This window comes from Crassostrea angulata, chromosome 8 (genome assembly GCF_025612915.1).
Source record: "Crassostrea angulata isolate pt1a10 chromosome 8, ASM2561291v2, whole genome shotgun sequence".
Classification (NCBI taxonomy): Eukaryota; Metazoa; Mollusca; class Bivalvia; order Ostreida; family Ostreidae; genus Magallana; species Magallana angulata.
In genome coordinates this window covers 53,499,849-53,519,828 of record NC_069118.1, presented here as the reverse complement: position 1 = coordinate 53,519,828, position 19,980 = coordinate 53,499,849, and the positions used below count along the sequence as shown (strand labels likewise).

General features: G+C 32.5%; 1 protein-coding gene across 1 annotated transcript; it reads right to left on the bottom strand.

Annotated features, from left to right (window-relative positions):
• Positions 1–4,581: 4,581 nt before the first annotated feature.
• On the bottom strand, positions 4,582–16,898 carry LOC128159518 (paired box protein Pax-8-like). Its single transcript, XM_052822639.1, has 5 exons — positions 16,360–16,898; positions 16,017–16,059; positions 9,546–9,766; positions 8,983–9,370; positions 4,582–5,256 (listed from the first exon to the last, which is right to left on the bottom strand). The coding sequence occupies exons 2-5, from the start codon at positions 16,027–16,029 to the stop codon at positions 4,715–4,717; spliced, it is 1,164 nt and encodes a 387-aa protein (XP_052678599.1). The 5' UTR covers positions 16,030–16,059; positions 16,360–16,898; the 3' UTR covers positions 4,582–4,714.
• Positions 16,899–19,980: the final 3,082 nt, after the last annotated feature.

Below are 19,980 nucleotides of genomic sequence, written 5' to 3'. Positions count from 1 at the left end.
CTGTTACGTCATATTTTACCAAACTTTGTCAGCTTTACCTGCAAAAGAATTTACTCTACCACAGTTTAATAGAGGGGTTTATTAAATTTCTTAAATATTATCTTATTAAATATTATTAATAAAGTGTTTTCTTGCCATTTCTATGCAAGACATTTCCATATGAAATATGCCGAAGTTCATATTAAATCATGTTTTTTTTCCGATTTCTGAGGATTATTTTAGATTATGTATGTTGTATACCGTGTATGTTTTTGTTTTTATTTTTTTTTATTTCCGAAATCTTTTAACTTATCTGTTGTATAGATGCATCGATGACCACAATAAAACACACACACACACATGTATTCCGACGTTGTTTACCATTCGTGTACTTGTTTTATCCCGGCTCAGGGGTTATACCGGAAGTAGCTGATCTTTATAATTGTCTTCCCTTTCCAATCTCATCCGGACCCATTGGCAACTTCTCGGACCTTTCCGGGAGGCTCGGAAAAAACACCTCGAATGTATTACTTTGGCGTCCATAACAACCTCACACATTTTACGATCTGTTGAGATGTGAGCAATACTTCATTAAAGTCAACGATATACCTTAAAGGGGCATGGTCACGGTTTTTGGTCAAATTTTATTTTTCTGTTTTTATTATCTGCAATGCTTTAGGAATGCATTTCTAATGATCAAATGAAATTTGGGTGCCAGTCATTGAGTTTTAAGCAAGATACAGGGCTCATAATTCTTCGTCATGTAAACAAGGCTCGTGCCCTGTTTTTGTTTACATAAATTCAATATACCAGTAAAAAATCTTTTTTAAGCTGGTTTGTCTATCTTATTATTCATTTTAAGCATTAATAAACAGTTCCTAACGATTAATACATTCATTTTAGGTATAAAACTGGAATTTTCACTTCAACGGTCAAAATGTAAACAAACGCTTTGTTTACATAGCGAATAATTGTTAGTTCTATAACTCGCTTATAACTCATCAAATGACACATCCGGTGATGTTAATACATTCGAGATGTTTTTCCGAGCCTGCCGGAAAGGCCCGAGAAGTAGCGATTGATTGCTCTAGCCTTAAGATGGTTGAATGGTCGTGGCCATTTTTGGACTATATTTACTTTCTTTTGAAGAAGAGCTCTGTATATACAATGACAATGAACTTTATTCTCATAACTGAATTTACAGTGTAGAGAAAATACGTATGTACAGTATGTACACACTACAATATATATAATAGATGAAAATCATTGGTACAGGCCTGATGAAGGGATAACAGATATAATATTTAACCAAGAGAGCTAACTCTCTCAAATATAGTATCTAATAGTTTACAAATATTAGTAAGTTGGTTTATGTTTGTGACATTAAACAGTTTTTCAAATTTTACAACATTTTGATTTGTTATGAAATAATTTGGTAAACACATAACCCTTGAATTGGATATATATACATCAGTACATTTGAAAAGGTAGTGAAATTCATCCCCAATTCTATTGCAGGCAGTGCCACATAATTTACAAATTCTGTTTTCTCTTGGAATATTAAACCATCTACCTATCTCAATAGGTAATTTAGCATTACCAGTTCTAAAATTACAATATTTCTTACATAATTTTGTTGGCAAAGTCAATAAATACTTTTCAAAATCCAGTGACTTTTTAAAAATCCTATAATTTAAACCTTTTTGAGAAATACATGTATGTACCTCGCTATACCATGATTGCTTAAATTGGTCTTACTAATAAAATATTGTATACTTTAGATTTTAACCAGGGTATGTTTATTGTGTTTTGATACCATATATATGTCAATCCACATTGATTTAAAGTTTCCTTAATAGCATCGCGCCATGGATTATTATGCACGCTTTTAAACGATGGCTATGCTTATAGTATATGTATAATAATAGACATTGCAGTAGTTTTACCCGTCAATAATGCCATGAAGAAAAATACGTACAAAATTTGCTAAAAAAAACAAACGACATTAAAAGGTACCGCGTTATTTCGCCTCATGTTAAATTTCACCCCTGACGACGAGACGGGTATGGCTGTATTACAAACACATTGCTTTAAATAAAGGTCGAAATTACAAATAAACATGTATACGTTTTGTTCGCTAATATTTCTAAAGTTTGCTTTCTTTACAATCGATGCATAGCATGCGGGTTGAATAACCCCAATCATTCGGGGGGACGAAACCAAACGGTTTCCTTTTCCAAACATTCCCGTGATGCATTTTGGTTTGTTTTTTCGTTTGCCCAAAGAGAAATTATTTTATTTACTTTGAATATTTCTAACTTTGAAAGGAGACTGATTCTGCTGGTGTAAATAGGAGAAAGTCCATAACTTTCTAAGATAAATGATTTGTATGAAAAAAAAAATTGATACTGTAATTAAAAAAGAATCGGACCAAGCAGCTTTAAAATTCTTCAATACATGAAAAAATTTTGCTGACAATTTTGAGTTCTGGAAATTGACTAATTTACCCCAGAAGGAAATCATTCTAACTTTAACATTAATTGATAAGGGGTATCTTCCAAGTTCCCCATATACCATAAAAAAGTTGTTAGCAATTTTTAATTGGGAACCCTCAAAAGTAAAACAGTGGGTTTGATTGCCTCTACCAAATATTACAACTTTAGTTTTTTTTTACTGTTAACCTTAAGACGCCACTGTTCACAATATCTAGAAAAAATATTGAGTAAGTGTTGAAAATCTTCTGGATTTTCTGATAATAAGATGATATCATCTGCATACAATAAGACAAAAAGATTTGAATAAAGATTAAGAACTTTCTTAATGTTCTCAGACAAGCGTGACAAACCTCTGACATTGTTTGTATATAGATACTCCTCAAGATCATTTAAATAAAGTGAAAATAAAAAAGGGGATAAATTTTCCCCTTGTCCTACTCCAGCTGTACATTCGAACATTGTTATTTGACTCTTCTTGTTCATTATAATTCTTGTTACAACAATCCTGATAAAATGTAAACAGGTCATATAATTAAATTTGCATTACATCTTTTCTTATCTGTGTTTGTATTCAAAATTGTTCAGTATTCTCTAGGATTATTTGTTCTTATTATAAACTAAAAAGTTTTGTTTTTCATTTCTACTCTTTGCGTTACATTTGCTTTTTTTTCAACCTTTTTTATAAATTTTCTTTCTCATACAAGTCACTTTTAAAAATATCTCCACTAAATTTTTTGTTCAACCTTTTCGCTTTTCTATAATTCTGTCGAGCATTCTTACAATCCAGAGTAAACCTTGGTTTCTTATATTTGACATTATATGTAAATATAGGAAAATATCCAAATTATAAAGCTTTAAAAGCATTTGAAATTTGTTCTGTTTATAGCTTTTAAATTAATTCTTATCTCTTAATTACAATGCATATGGTTTTGCAAGAGTAATTAATAATTATGATTTTATTTTAAATAATTGTACTTAAAAATAGAACACTGATTAGTTGACCGACGGTTATTTGTATAATACATGTATTATTATAAAGGTCAATCATTGCAGTTTGAGTTCTTAATACAAAATCGGAAGAAATATTAGAGGCCCTGGGCCACATCGCTCACATTAAAAACATTAGTCGTAAATCTGAACAAAGCGACTTTATAAAGACAAAAACAAAATATTAAGTATATTTTGTTTAAAAAGATTTTCAATTTTTTTTTTACTATATATTCATTTTTTTTTATCAAACCCTGTTGCTGATTAATTAATTGTTTCAACAATTTAGAATATCATAATCTTTCTTATGATGCATTAATACATGATAATAATAATTCATTCGTTGAAAAGAATATTTTTACAGATTTTTCACATATATTTCTAAATTGAATTTTAAACCTTTCTAGAGAATCCAGTATTACTGTGTAGCTTTGGGTTATATTTTGAACAATTTAGAATGTTTTAAAGGTCACAGTTGGAACAATTAAAAGTCTATACTCAAATAGGATTATTGCATAGTTATATAATTATATATTGTAGCTTTGCAGCTTTTAAGAAGATCTTAAACTTTTGCATATTTTCCTCTCCTGCGGCCTAAAAATTGTCCAGAGGTCACTGTTTGAACAACTAAGAATCAACAATACGGCATCATAAAGTATGGAATTGGATTTCTGGAGAAGAAGAAATTTTCAAAGTGTTTATTTCTATTAACTTCTACTTAAAAAAAACAAATATGTGGCCCAACCCTTATGATCTGATTTGATTTTACCAAACTTGAATATATACTACTCTAGGATGCTTCCATATAAGTGTCAGACATTTCTGGCCAAATGGCAAATGGAACTTGAAAAGAATATATCTTTTTTTAAGATATCAACAATTTTAAGATGATGTGACCCTTAACTTCAACAAACTTGAAACCTCTTCGCCTAAGGATGGTTTTAGCTTATTTTGGTTGAATATAGTGGGTCTGTAGATGAAAGAGTGAAACAAGTTCACATACGGAGGGAGTCTAACGGAGAGACTTACAGACACACAGACGGACTTCGAACAGAAAAAACTCACCTGAGTTTTTCAGCTCAGGTGAGCTAAAAAGCAATGACAAAGGCTTGGACATGTTCTTGAATTTATTTCTAACAACTATTATCAGACATTTCGATCTGGGCTTTACATGTACTACATAAAGTACATGTACCTAGCTCTATACACATCATCACAAACACAATGTACATGTATAATTATACAGGAAAGCTCTACTTCATGTGTAGGGAACTCTGTAACAGATGAGAATCAAAAGATCGGCTGTAGGTCGATGCCTTTGAATCTGTGTGGGTTAACAAAGAGTTTGAGAACGCCGATAGTCCATCCGGTAACATACACAATCGAGGGATGACGTAAGGTGTGACGTCATGACCACGTGATGTCGCGCCAAATCTCGCGTAAGGATGGTAAAACGAGGAATATAAAGCACTGGGCGAGTGTTCACGTGCAGCTTTGGAGCTAATGTTCGTTAAACAAGTTGAGAAATAAGTGTCGTGGCGACTTCTGTGTTTCAGAAAAGTTTCATTCGGGCTGTCGTCAGTTTTTTCTACAGGGTTTTTATTCCCATCGACATTTTCAGTAGTTGCATTATCATAGATGTCGTTTGCACAATGCTGTGGACTTGTTCTGTTTCTGATGTTCGCGGAATTCACGGACCTGATTTTTCCCGCGAGACTTGGGAATCGTTCCTCTATCTTGAATTCATCATCGTCATCTTTGTTTGATTTTTGCCTTTCATTGTGTTTGGAAGAACCTGCAATTTTGAATTAAATATTTGTTAGAGTAAAAATATAATTGGTTATCCATGTTTAACCATGGGTGTTTGTGGTTTTACCCCGGGTTGTGTTCCACAGTGAATCCTTAGGCGTGACGTCATTTTATTGTTCTCGTCAAGGGTTAATAGAAATTCAAACCTGACTTGTTAACCAATCAGAACTCGTCTTACAAGCCACGTAAGAAATATCGATAACAATCTTGATGAGATTCGACATGAGAACTTTTGAATTATTTAGGCTCAAGTTTTATTGGCAAATATTCAAATGTGATTAATGAAAATAAACGTTGCAGTCTTATTAAATTGAATGCTAATTCGTAATCATGCAATGTAATAGGTCCAAAATACGTATTCCATAAAACCAGTGATGAATATCTACTTTTTGTGCATATACATGTAATGGTTTTGTTCCTAAATTACTAGTACTTAGCATTTTCCGGACAATTTTTCTTTCAAAACATGATTAAGAATAGTTGATCATTGGGTTTTTTTAAGATCCAGAATTCTTTGATTAATTGGAAAAAAGATACTAGGACTAGGTGCAAATGAATAAAATTAAGATAATCGCAACGCTCTTATAAAAATAAACTTCTACAGGATTATTAGCGAGGGATGTACATGATGTTTTGTCAGTAATTTTCCGATTACACCTCAGCAAAACACATTCATTAGTAATCGTTTGCACTAGAGCTTCTATAAAACTGTCTCCGTGAACCTCATTTTAAAGCTTAATTAATTCGATTTTATGAGGTGGACGAGTACGCAATGCAGGAATATTACGTTTGAATTACACTCCAAATCTATGTATAATTTCATGGTGTAGATGGGAAAATGACGCGTCAGAATTCATAAATCATTTTCACAATAAAAATATTATTTGAAAGAAAAAAAAAACACCTTCGCTTGATTTAGCCCGGTAAACAGTTTAAGATGACCAGCGAACTATAACTCTTCTTTCAGGATAAAAATAATTGTGAAAAAAAATTTAATATGCCAAAAATTGAATGCCGTAATCATGCAAAACAGCAAAGCTCCTGATGCGGAGGGCCTTTTGATGTAATGATTTCACACAGTCGCGCTAGTAATTGCTTATCCCCTCATCAGTGTATGATAAACATTTAATCACCGTAACGCGCCCGCTTTAATGGCGTGCGACGAGATAATTGGCCATTGCATTTCTTTGATTTGACTCCTGAACTAAAGTCTTATTTGGTATGATGTAAGGGGCCCCTTTTTTATGGCGGTGCAATGCGTACCGTGTGATGTGAGAACATCAAAGATGAGTATGGTAAAACTGGCAGGAGTTAAGCGGCCCTCGTGCCTCCACGATATGCCTAATAATCGTAGCGAAACGAATTTCTAACGATCTAAAGAAAAAATGTCTCTTTTGATGTTTCTTTCAATAACTTTAAAGGAGCAGTTATGATAATATTTTTAACAATAATTAATCGGGATTCTTTTTACCCCAAGAAGGAATTGTCCCCAAACGGTTTAAAGTTTAATGAGCAAAATTCCATTACCTGGATTAAATTCAAAATCTTAACTTTTGTCAGTGAATTTGTTACGATCTGATTTCCTTTGGTCAATCAATTCGAGTTTGAAACAGATGTTACCAAAAAAGTGAAAAAATACTTTTAAAGAAATGACGGTACATTAATTTTTCAGATTCTTTTGCATTTGATATAATAAAAAGAGAACCATAAAAATGAAATGGTAATCCCTCCTTTTATTTACCCCCAAGGTCATACCCACCTGGGAAAATGGGTCAAGTTACAAAGGTTTTTGTTCATCTTTCAAATATGTAGCAAGAACTAAGACGGTTGGTGACCTCAAAGAAGACATTTACTAGTATTCAAATACTATACACTATAATGTGACCACTACTTTTAATGTATAAACATTTTTCTGCCTAGTTAGGCATACTATTAATGAACTTTTTCTTTTACATATACTACAATCATGTTAAAATGAAGTGAAACACTAAAATTAATTGAAATCCAAGACACAGCATGTGCAAAGCTCTGCCTGAATTTTGCTTGGACAGTTAAAACTTGTCGCCCTCTCCTTAAGGAGGCTGGGTGGTCAACAATTTAACCATTAGATCTACCTTATTTTTTTTTTTTAGAAATGATTTCTTTAGCTATAAAGTATTAGTTAGTAAAGAAAAAAAATTCATAAATATATTCAGATGAAGATTTGGATGTTTTCCTTAATATTTATACAGAGTTCTTCTTTTTAAGGTGGAATATCACACCTGGAAAAGTCACTCAAATTAACGGGTAAATTATTTGATTATGACAGATATAATGATAAATAAACTGTACATATGTCAAATAAGCAAAAAAGCAATTTTGGGATAAAAAATGAATATCTAATAAAATTCAATTCAGTAAGTAACAACCCTGCAGGACTCGAACTCGGATGTACATGTACGGATCACGGCCCGACACTTTATCCACTCGGCTGTGGAGTAAGTTACATGTTTTCGTCGATAAATTACTTGAAATAAAACGAGATGTCGTTTCGATCAGAGGTCAGCCATTTTGTGAAGATGTGTTATTCAACCTTAAAGAGATTTATACAGTCTAAAAATGGTCACGAGCACCCCACTCACTTAACATGCAACCCAGTATCCTCTTATTAAAGTGCGTACACCATTTAAAAATATCGACACATCACGTAATTATACTTAATTTACATTAAATAAAACAGGTATAAAATATTTCAAAGATTTAAAGCAATATGAGCTGTATTTTTAAAATTTTATTTTGCTGCAAAAACCTTCTGGGGTGATAAGTCTGCATGTAACTTAAACTTTTATGATAAATAAGATTTGTAAAAATCGTTAATTTTTGTCTGAAGAAAGATTTCTCTCCTAAGGAATATATAGCAGATCAATTTTTGTACAGGACGACAGTAATTCAATTTTGCTTCAATTAAGGCTTCGAAACGTGTTATTTTTCCCACAAAATATAAGGCTAACAGAAACTTAAGAACAATGGTATTTTTGTCAATTTAGAAGAAAATAACATTAATTTTTCGCTACAAAAAATTTCAGCATGAAATTTGCAGCTCATATAATTGCTTAAAATGTTTCAGTCTGAAAGAACTTCGATATCTAATTCTCGTTTATAAAGAATATAAGAATATTCCTTTTCTTTACAGAGACATCTTTTGTTCTATAACTTAATTCTAATATAGACACATACTGTATTTTTAAAATGTCTTCGTGGGTAGCAAAAAAAAAAAGGGGGGGAAGGGAGGGAGGGACCCACTAGCCGCCAACATCAAAAACCTCCAACCAGCAACCAGACATACATTTGCTTAAGTTAATGTCAATGGAAAAAATTCGCTTATTTTCTCGTGTTCATGAATAATTCATATCTAGTTAAATTGGCTGCTTTATGCTTTTGGCAAGAATATCTCACCAATACTGTAAATCAATACTTACGTACTAGTATGCACATCTTTTATCAAATGCATGTTTTCATAAAATAATCGTCGTTTTCCTGCCCTTAAAACCAATGAACTTCGCTATCTCATTTGTGTATCCATAGTAATGAATATTCATAAAAAAAGGGGGGGGGGAGTTAGCACAGGGTCAGTAAGTGTACTATGCGAGACCGTAGTTGTCCGATGATAAAAGATGACAGACCGTTTCTCCAACTTAAGGATGTATTACTAGTAATATATTATTTCTTTTACCTTCCCCTTCTGTGTCCCTGTCACAGTCATCGCTTTGCTCGCTGTCTTTCCGATCATCGTTGATTTGTTCCACGAGTTTCGGATAAGATAAACCTGGAACAGCCAATGAAAACCCGTTTGCTTCTGGGCAAGGCGGTGGCGCTATGCTTGGAACTCCTTGGTAGCGACCGAACATAGACTGGTAACCCAAAAGGTCTTCCGCATTATATCCTAATGCAAATGTCCCAGAATTCCTCAGGATCCTGTTAATGGAGCTGACGCTTGGAATATTCTGTTCGTCGCAAATTCCAAGCGTCAGAAGCTGGTCTCTTATTTCCCAAGCAAAGCTGCCCGGATGTTGACGCTTTATGTCCAGTATTCGTTTAATGATGTACGGTGTTGCAACTTGCTGATGGTGAAAAAAAAAATCAGTCATTATGCCTGTTTCTGGATTCAAGACCTTAATACATATACGTAATATATCATTGGTCACATCCTTAAATTAACAAAATTATTAAGATAAGATTTTTTTTTTTAAATTTCATCCTCCTTTAAATCTATTTTCTACCAACACCGGAAGTTACCTTGGGCTTACTTCCACCAATAGATCCGGGTTTAATAGAGCCAGTCTCGTAGTATCTCGTCAAAATTTTGCTGACACAACCATGTGACACGAGAAGTTGGCGGGAAATGTCGCACGGCCTTACCCCCATATGAGCGAGCTCCACTATGCGACGTCTAACGTGTTCTGGGAGGGGGCGACCGTTCACAAAAACTCCTCCCAGCTGGTTGACCCCAGTTTGACCTGAGGATAGAATTGTTATAACTCATTTATTGCATATACTAGTAGTACATGCACAGTATGTATTGCTCACTGCTTAGACATGGCAATGATAATTTTTTGATGGTTATTTTCCGGTGATATTTTTGTAATCACGGGATACAAGTTTGATTACGCAGATTTTTAAATATATAACCTTACTATAGTTAAACCAAATCAAATTAAGAACATATACAGAGAGATTATGTTGTTTTGTTTTTTAAAAAAAAGCGAAGAGAAAAAATATCAAAATCTCTCTCTCTCCTCTCTCTCTCTCTTCTCTCTCTCTCTCTCTCTCTCTCTCTCTCTCTCTCATCACTGTTTTTGCAATAGATTCCATAATTTGTAAACATTGAATCAAATCTCCATGAAAACTAATATAATAATGATAATAATGCTACTTATCTTTTCTTTTGACTTTTCTATAAACTGATAAGTTTTGTATCATAGATATCTTTCAATAAATAATTCATTTACGTATTTGATATTTGATATCATCAGTGAACAAAACTCATAAACTGGATCATATCAATAAAATCAAAATTATTCATTTTAATATGAGAGTAAAATCAATTAGATTGGTAACCTTACAATTACACTTCTAATCAATGAATGAAAATAATTTATGTTGTAATATCCGTAATGATAATTTTAAATGACACATTGATGACTGGAAAAAAAACCTTAATATTAATTGAACTACTTTTTGATCATTAAACATTTGCATCGTAGGAATACCTTTAAATTATCAAGGTAAAATTATTAATTTTTTTTTATTAATTTTGCAAGTAGATTTTATGAGTAATTATGTGGTGCCAATAGCTGTTACTCTCTCGGTTGTCAAACTAATTGAATTATTGCAACATGTGTTGGTCACGACATCGAGCATGCTTATCTAACCATAGCGGCTCTTATTTGGAGAACCATTAACTATTAACAAAGAAAAAGAAGACGGAAAAAATAAATACAATTTCTTTTGAATATGATTGTCATCATATAAAGGCCAACAATTTCTAGAAATTCACCGAGCACGTGTTTCTTTAACATCCTTATCAAGATTGGGGACATGATTATGAAAGTTAACTGAGCAGTTTTCGATAATCAAACGACTTGTACCGGCGACAGACGCACGAACGCACCTTACCCCACTGTAAAGGATCCATGGTCTCTAGCGGTGTACTCGATAACTTTCTAGTTATTACACCGTTGCTGAGGTGTAGTCAATTTTTATGCTTTTTTGAAAGCATATTTTGAATAACTACATGTAATTGCCATGTGATATTTGAAGTCCTATAAAAGCTATTCATTCCAATTCTTCGGGTCATGAGTCGATATTTTGAATGTACCTTATCATTTAAATTGAAAATTAGAAAAAAAATTATATATTTTTAAGTCTGTTTTTTTTTGTCGGCCGAGAAGACGTATAAATTTCAGTGATCACAGAAAAATACGAGGTTTTTTTGTTCCCCCAACTGATAAGAAACTCTTTCAACTCTGGCTTTCTTCTGTATCCTCGCGTTTGAAAATTACCGAATCTTTGATACAGAGCATAGTGTGTGTCATCTAATTCGTCAACAGTTTTTTTTTAAAGGAGAAGATATTGCTTTAAAGAAAAAAATTTAAAATAATTGGCCGCGAGTGACAATGCATCAATAGGCAGAATTAAAACTTCAACACTTCAGATCTATTCGGAAGAATTTCAATACTTGAAAAAAAACTGTCTTTGCACAAAGAAATAAATGTTTTGTAAAAATTTAGGCAGAGCACCCCCCCCCCAAAAAAAATCTTTCAAACATATGAGAGTGTACTATAGACATATTTTAGATGTAATTATTGTAAACTATTTTAAAGAGATTAGGTTAGGTTTTCAAAATCAAATTTATGTTGGTTTTTTTTTTATTAGTCAACAGTTGAAAAGAAAGTTTCACGCTTATGAGAGAACAAAGAAGGAATAAGGAAGATTTCTATTTCTTGTGTTAAAGCTTTTACATAAAATATAAATAGATAGATATAAATAGTTATAAATAGATCAAAACCTCAACATGCGTTGTGCACGTGGTACTCAATGATTAACATGTTCCTCTTGATTCAAAAGAAACAACTCGAGAATTAATAAAATCGGCAATTGTGGGGACCCAGAAAAAATCCATTGGGTTAATTTTCACGTTTAGATCACAGAGTAAATAATATCCAGACTAAAAGCACAAGCATTCAAAACGCGATACACGGATATCTAGGGGTGATATCTACAGCCGATATCTAGACAGGAAATTTCTCATTATTTCAGATTTCTGGAACCCACTATTGCTTCTCAGAACCGAACGGGTTTCCTTCAAATCACTGCTTTTAAAATTCTCTTTGATTAACAAGAGACAGACAACAACTCGATCTAGGAGACAACATGATCAAGAAGATTCCATTGTTTCTGGGATGACCTTCAAAAGACCTTTAGAATACGCGGATGAATATGCAGCTCAAACAGTAAAAAGACTAACAGAATTCTCCCAAACATCAATGTATTTCAGTGATTACTACTACAATGTAGTATATATTGAATAGACAGTCTGTAACAATTAGCTAAATTTGACGTTGAAATTTTGATGAAAGTTAACTTTTTTCTAATGGTAAAACTTAAATTGAGTTGAAAATCCTCTAATGATTTTTTTGGGGGTCTTATTCCCATTTGTCTCGCGTGATATGAATTTTGCGGTCGAGAAGCTGAAGAAATCAAGTTATGCTGCTTAGCAAAACAACCCCCTTTGAATTGATTAAATCTATCAGAATATGTAGTATAAAAATCGGACTTGCTTCCTATTTAATTATGAATTTAAATCAAAAACTATGCAAATATTTAAAAATGAATAATAAAAAAGTGCGAAACGAATGTTTGTGGGTTTTGTTTTTTGTACATGCATACATGTACGTACCGGATACGCGTAATACTGAACAAATATTTCTGTACCCGTTCATGTTTATTAAAGATTTCTTACTAGGTTAATTGGTATACTTTTCTCGAAATAAAAAATGAATATATATTCACTCTACGTATAATATAAGGTAGAGGAAAAAAATTATTTTGCGAAAAATATATAACAAGTCAGTTGCCTGTGCTCACAACTTTAGATATTGTAATTAAAAATAATTGTATGCCAATATACTGGTCAACGATTCGCAGAAATTATGTTCCTCAAATAAATCTACTGTTATATTCACACCATGAAATAAAAGTGAAATAAAATACTGTTTTATCAATTGATCTCCGCATGCTTTTATTGAATCTATCTATCTTTTTTTCTTACAGTGGAAGGAGTTTGACAAAAAATTCCAATCAATGTTATTCTATTAGTTACATGTGCATTGTAATTGATAATTTATTTTCTATTGAATCAAAACAGTGGGTATCAAACCTTTTAGACGACAGATAGAATTCATGTAAACGAATGTAACTAAAGAAGTTTACATGTAGAATTTCAGTTCATTTAAATCTAGAACATCATCTTGTTAAGATCAATTTGATTGGATTTCTAGCTAACACCTTGGATCAATAATTCTGACAAAATCCCCTTTCATTTGGTTTTTTTTTTTTCATTCTTTCTTAATTCTTTATATCATTTTTCGGGAGATTTGTAAATAAATGATGAAAAGCAAAGCTTTTAAATGCCTCATTAATGAAAACTGCATGTTATTGCCTTCTTTATATTCTGATGATAAATGGCATTTTTACTAATTTTGCAAGAATTATTAATCAAAGAGCGAAATGGCGGGTCTTGGTCTAGGAATATTCATTTCAACATTTGTGAAACCTTTTCAAGGACATCTTTTATCTTAAACGAGTTTTACAGTTTTACAGATTTCTTGCAAAATCTACGAGAAAAGTGTGTATACATATTTTCAAGAGTAAACAAACAAAACTTTTAACAGAACTTAAATTAATCCCAATTCCTTGATGGTCATTTAGAATTTTAAATTGTTAAAATTACAAGAATTTTGTGAGTGTTTTGGCTTTTTTTGTAGGGTTATTCTTTTTGTTTGCACGTTCGATTTGTTATTGATTTTTTAATTTATTTATGTTCTAATAACTTCAAGTAAATGATATTTCAGTTGGTAAGAAATGTAATAGCATTTTTTGGAAGGGGGTATTTTGACAAAGAAAAATTTGGATTTAATAAACATTTTAGATATTTGAAATAAAAAAATCTATAATTCCAGCAAACTTTGATTTGATGTTTATAAATCATAGATTCCGTGTCTCTTTTAAAAATATATTCCATGTACATTTAATGTCAAATATACATGACTGAAAATTTTACCAATATCGAATAAATTATTTCTTTAGACGAAATCCCTCTCTGTATCGGAAATGAGGGAAACACAGCGGGGGAGTTAACAGTGGAGCTGAGCCCTGATTGATTAATTAACTAAATATCATTAATGTCTTGTACTGACAAATTAATCGATCAATTCGTTATTAAACGGGATTCTCATTTTTCCTTCTCCGTCAGCGTTTTTTCTTCTTCATTTCTCTCTGATATTGTGTATGTATACACGATTTAACAAATGTTTAAATCTGTAATTTGACAGTTATTGTGATAATATAAAGACATGCATTTTAGAAATGTTGTAATTCTGGTAGACACGGATATTGTTCTTTCGTCATTCCTTTTTTTTCCTGAACTTTTTGCTCTGAATTTATATACAAGAAGAATTATATTGGTTAATCTAAAGTTTTCTACTTAATTTATTAAATAAGACTTGAATTCTTAACTTTTATTTCTTCCCAAATCAGTCTTCAATGTTTATTTAACATCAAATTGTCATATGTCTATATAAATCTCGCAAGAATACATCGGGCGATTAAATGAAAAACTCGATAATTTTTTTTTCACTTTCTACTCATAATTTTTTATTACTAATGGTATAATAGCCGATTGTCAGAAATAATTCAACTGTATAATATTTCTATTTGTTTTCTGTCTTGTTATAATCCAAAGTAACCTTATTATATAACAAATTGACATATTGTTTACTTTATAAAAAGACCCCCCCCCCCCTAAAATACACGTACTGTATGTTAAATAATATAAACAATAGAAAACTGCAAGTTCTAATCTTTCTTTCTACAATGTTTTATCAATATTTGATGGGGACTGAATTTTTTCACAAAATTTAATTTAAAAAATTGAATTTGGTAACATTGAAATTAACAAAAAGCAGAGAAATTCTTGAAATTCAGATAACGGTGTGAAAGAAGGGATTTGAAGAAGGTGTTAAAAAGTTTGAAATAAACGCTTGACCGTAACATTGGGGCTACCTGTAATGTCCTGGTGTACGGAAGTTAGGGTACAAATTGATATCATCCAAAGAAACTACCATTTAAAGCTACATTTAACGCCGTTTGTCGATCATTTTATGTTTAAATGACAGCGTTAGTGTTCGCCCCATCTCGGCTAATGTACCCAAAATATTCTCATTATTTTCAATTTGATCGCCTTGGACTATCTCACTATTGAAAGACCCATTTAAAATATGTATCTAAAAAAATGGAGAAATAAAATTGAGAGAGAGAGAGAGAGAGAGAGAGAGAGAGAGAGAGAGAGAGAGAGAGAGAGAGAGAGAGAGTTTGTTAAAAAGTTACAAATTTATAGTTTATTATCGTAAACCTTTATATAATGAAAAGCGATTTTTTAAAGTCCTTTATAAGGTCATTGTGATAATCAATCAATCGATCTTTTAATGCATTCTATTTATCGTAGGGATCTCGGTATCGATCTTTTACAAATCATTTTAATATTTGACGACAGAAATATGATTTTTATCACTTGACTCGTGAATTACGTTGTTAGATTAATTGATTTAAAAGACACTGTGAAGTTACTACAGTAGTTTCATTTAAAAATAAATACTCGCTTGGATTCAAGTATGTACGATGCATCTAACTACGAAATTCTAAGCTACACAAAAATCTTATACTGTATGTGAAATATAAATTCATTCGTTTTTTGTTTTGTTTTTTGTTTTTTGTCAACCGATGTACTTAATTTTCTTTACCGAACCCCTCCCCCCCCCCCGCCCCCCAACCTTTTTAAAAAAACTGAGGTTATCCTTGAGAATTAAATCAACATGATCAAAATATCATCTGTTTAACGATGGTTAATTCAGGTAAGAAATTAAAATTTAAATATTTGTAGTTTATTACAACAGACTAAGACTTTTACTGACTGGTCACAGTACTTACCCGTATGTGGCATTTTCTTCTATAACGAAGTCAATAAAAATGTCTGGAATTAAAAAATTAATAACAACTTGAGTATGAATTGAATACTTCTCTAAACGGCACAAAAAAGAAGGAATTTCGTCAAATTAAAATATAAATAATGACAAATAAATAAAAAATTGATATGTAAAACTTGAAGAAATAATTTTTGATACTTTAAAATTCACAAAAGAATAGATGAATCTCGGTAAATAAGAAATTTCGATGAAAAAAAAAGATTATAATATTGAGGAGTCATTATCTTTAAAAAAGAAATAAAACACATCAAAATGTTAAAAAAAAATAACTTGAAAAAAAAAGTTACCGTGGAAAAAGTTCTCTGTGCCCTTGGACACGACTTTCTTGTGTTCCCCTTACTTCGCCTGAAGTAATGTGTCGGGTGTGAGGAATTCTGAGTTACTTTTAGTCACGGTATTTCAGACTTCAGCTATCGTCTGCTTCGGTCACGTGGTATATCGTACTCCAGGCTACCGTAACAACGCGCGTGCCGTCATGTTCACGTCACCTGCTTGGCACGTCAGGACCAATCAAAGTCCCCCGATCATTAGAGCCGTAATTGGTACATCCTCGTCTTAGATTAAACACTTATATCTCCAAACCGTTTTGTATAAATAATTGATGACCGTCTTTTGCAGAAATTCGTCGGAAAATCGAATCAAGACAGTTAAATTAATGATTTATCATGGAGGGCAGATGTTTTTCCCCCGTCCAGCTCCCGTGTACAACTATTATTGCGGTATTGGGTAAAATAAGCGTCTACTGCGGCGAAATAATGCGCATGAAGGAGACAAGTAACCTCGTTTTCTTCTAACCATTCGTTTCCTTTTCGGAAATAAGATGTAACTAGCGGCGTTAATCAAAGGCAGCCATGATATCTCAATTCAGACACCCTTGGTGTTAAATTACCCGAATCAGCCGATCGACCATCAATACATACCAAGCTACCGTCACGCGCCCCGAACGCACCCTCAACAACAAAATTTATGTTCATTTGGCTTTGATAAAAAACTTTTCGTTTGATAATTTTTTTTCATTTTCTTCTTTTTATGGGACATTTAAAATATTGGCCTTTTATAAGTGTATAAGTTTGGGATATGCTTTAATCTCTGGTAATCCAGGGTGGATATTTTGTTGCGCAGGGCTGTAAAAGAGCTGTTTTCGATCGCTAATCCCCGGATGCGTAACAAGTTTCAGTAAAAGATTTTGTGTTTCAGAATAACGTTTCCAATAAGCATTGCGGAAGTGTAACCAGTGTAAACCCTTTCTCCTACAATTACGCACTCGTGCACCCCCCCCCCCCCCCCCAATAACGGTCAACCGGGAACAACAGACGAAATGGAGTTAGTTTAAGGGGTTTTTCATGCTGATATGGTGAGGGGAGTGATAATGATGTATCAACACGTCAAACAATCATCATTACAGATCCCAAACAAACAAAAACTCTCTGTGACTCCAGACTTTTGACGGTGTTTGCAGTAATTCAGGAAAAGTCGAGGAACTAAATTAAAAAGCGCACACACATAAAAACCAATAAAACAAATTTACATGGAGTTCCGGCCATTTTTTTCTACATTCTATGAAGGATGGGGGTGGGGAGGGGGTTCTGAGATTTATCTTGCTTTCCATACTGAATCAAAGCCAGGAAAACGCGGATTAAAGTTGGACTCGGGCACCCTTGCCATGTGTGGCAATATTCCCCTTACGGTGTTTTTATAACCTGATAATTTCCTCATTTCGTGCGCCGATTTCGTTTAAAATTTGTGCAATTTTATACCTCCTGATAAAAGTATGTATTTGAAAATGAAGCACAATTACTGATTTTAACGTGCATTTAATGGCCTCTATAGCTTAAAGACCGAAAACGGACATCTTTTATAACGCCTCTCGGATTTTAACGGCCCTTCGTCGGTGTTTTGGGGGTATTTCGGGTGATGCATGGTACCGACCTGTCATCACTACCTGGTGGTCGCGTTCGCATCAGCCAAATGAAGGCAGGACTAATTACAGCAAAATGGCGTCCGCTGACGGATTTTATTTTGAGCACTTAATCCCACTGTTGCGATTTCAGGTCAGCTCGGGTTAACATTCGTGACTCATGACAAAGTTTTGTCTTCCAAATGGTTTCAAAGTTAGTCACTGACATTCAACAGAAACATAAGTATAATATTCACGCTGAATTTGCTTTTATACATGTATGTATATTATACATGTACAAACATACTTGACATACGAAAACCTAATCGTCTCCCTTCACTTTTCCTCATGCAAAACTAAACGAAGGTGTAATCCTTTTCGACAGAAGTAACCCGCGTTACATGTACCATTTATTTTTGAGAAATTAATATTCCGGGTTTTTTTTCATTAATATTTTTTGCAAGCACTTCACATTTTTAAACAGGTGAAATTTTATTTCTTTCCATAATTTCCCATAATTTCAGACAACACAATTAATGAAATTCATGTTCAAATACATGTAAGTCAGTTTAAAAAAATGTCTTCTTGCTCTCACCACACCCAATCGGCAATCGGAGTGAAGTGGAACACAGATAGAGAAATATTTCTGTTAATTAAATACGTATTTCTCAAAATTTTCAGCATGAAATACTGAACAAAAACTTTTTTGGTTACTCAACATTAAAGACAGTGAAACTCTTAATTTTGTGGGCTAATTTATAAATGATAACACGCTATAGTGGTCATTTACTTATTATACATTGTACTCATTTTAACTGAATGGTACCGGTACAATAGTGTTGGAATTAACGTTGTCATTTAGTCTAATTGTTATACATTACTTTACTTACTGTATTTTATTATTAATACTTGTTATACATGTACCATTCATAAGCATACCTTTCTCTCGTAATTGTAATATTAATATTTGTAAGAATTTCATACATGTCTGTTCTAGGCTATAGGTTCTGTTATATTAAATTCTGTTCATATATTCCTGTTTTCAAGTCACGACTCTATGCTTTTTGATCTTGTTCTGTTAATCATTAGTTAATTAATCGATAACAAATTCGACGCAGTTTCAGACGAACGTCAATTAAAGTTCAATAACTCGGGGTTTCGTTATTAATATATTTTAACTTCATAGGCATTAGATTCATCGCTTAACTTTTGGAGTGACTACAAAATAAATGATTGCATCTAAATTATAAATACGCCGAGTTTCTAAATATTTAAAGGCAAATTTTAAAAAAAATGTATAAAAAAAAAAAAATAAAAAGAAAGTAAATATGAAGAAAAAACTGCTCATGATATGAAGCTTTAAATGCCTCAAAAACAGAATATAAATTAGTTAAAAAACATTGCGTCTTCTTTTAAATTCTATAATTTTCTAAAATCCTGTAAATTCTATTACTGGGAGGGGGGGGGGTTACTTATATATATATAAGTGTTTGCTTTATTTAACATTTTTAATGTCTGATTTAGCTAACAAATAAATGGTCCTGTCTGCTGTGTACTATTTTGTACATGTAGCACGTGGTACAGGTGAAAACTTAAGATAGTTTTTTCTAATTCTACATTTTTTCAATCTCTGTAACATCAAGGTAAAATTGAAGAGAAAAGACAGCATGATGAAATCAATGTATAAAAAAAAACTTCACTGGGGCCCCAAAGTCTTTGTTCAATATTGCCGTTTTTTAATAATCAAAGGATGCACGAATAATAGTATTGTGTTTTTATTGACAGCATTAAATTCGGCATCGAAACGCATTTACTTGAATTTAGACTTTGATCATCATTGGGACACCCCGTAAAATTAAATAATTCTGAATAGGTAAAGAAGTCTGTCATGCATTGCAAAACACGTCATAATGTCAACACTGTGATTTACCGAATGGGCGTAAAGTTGCTTGTTTGAGTTCATAGCCAGCTCGTATGTATATATACTTCGTAATTTGTACCACAGCCTCCT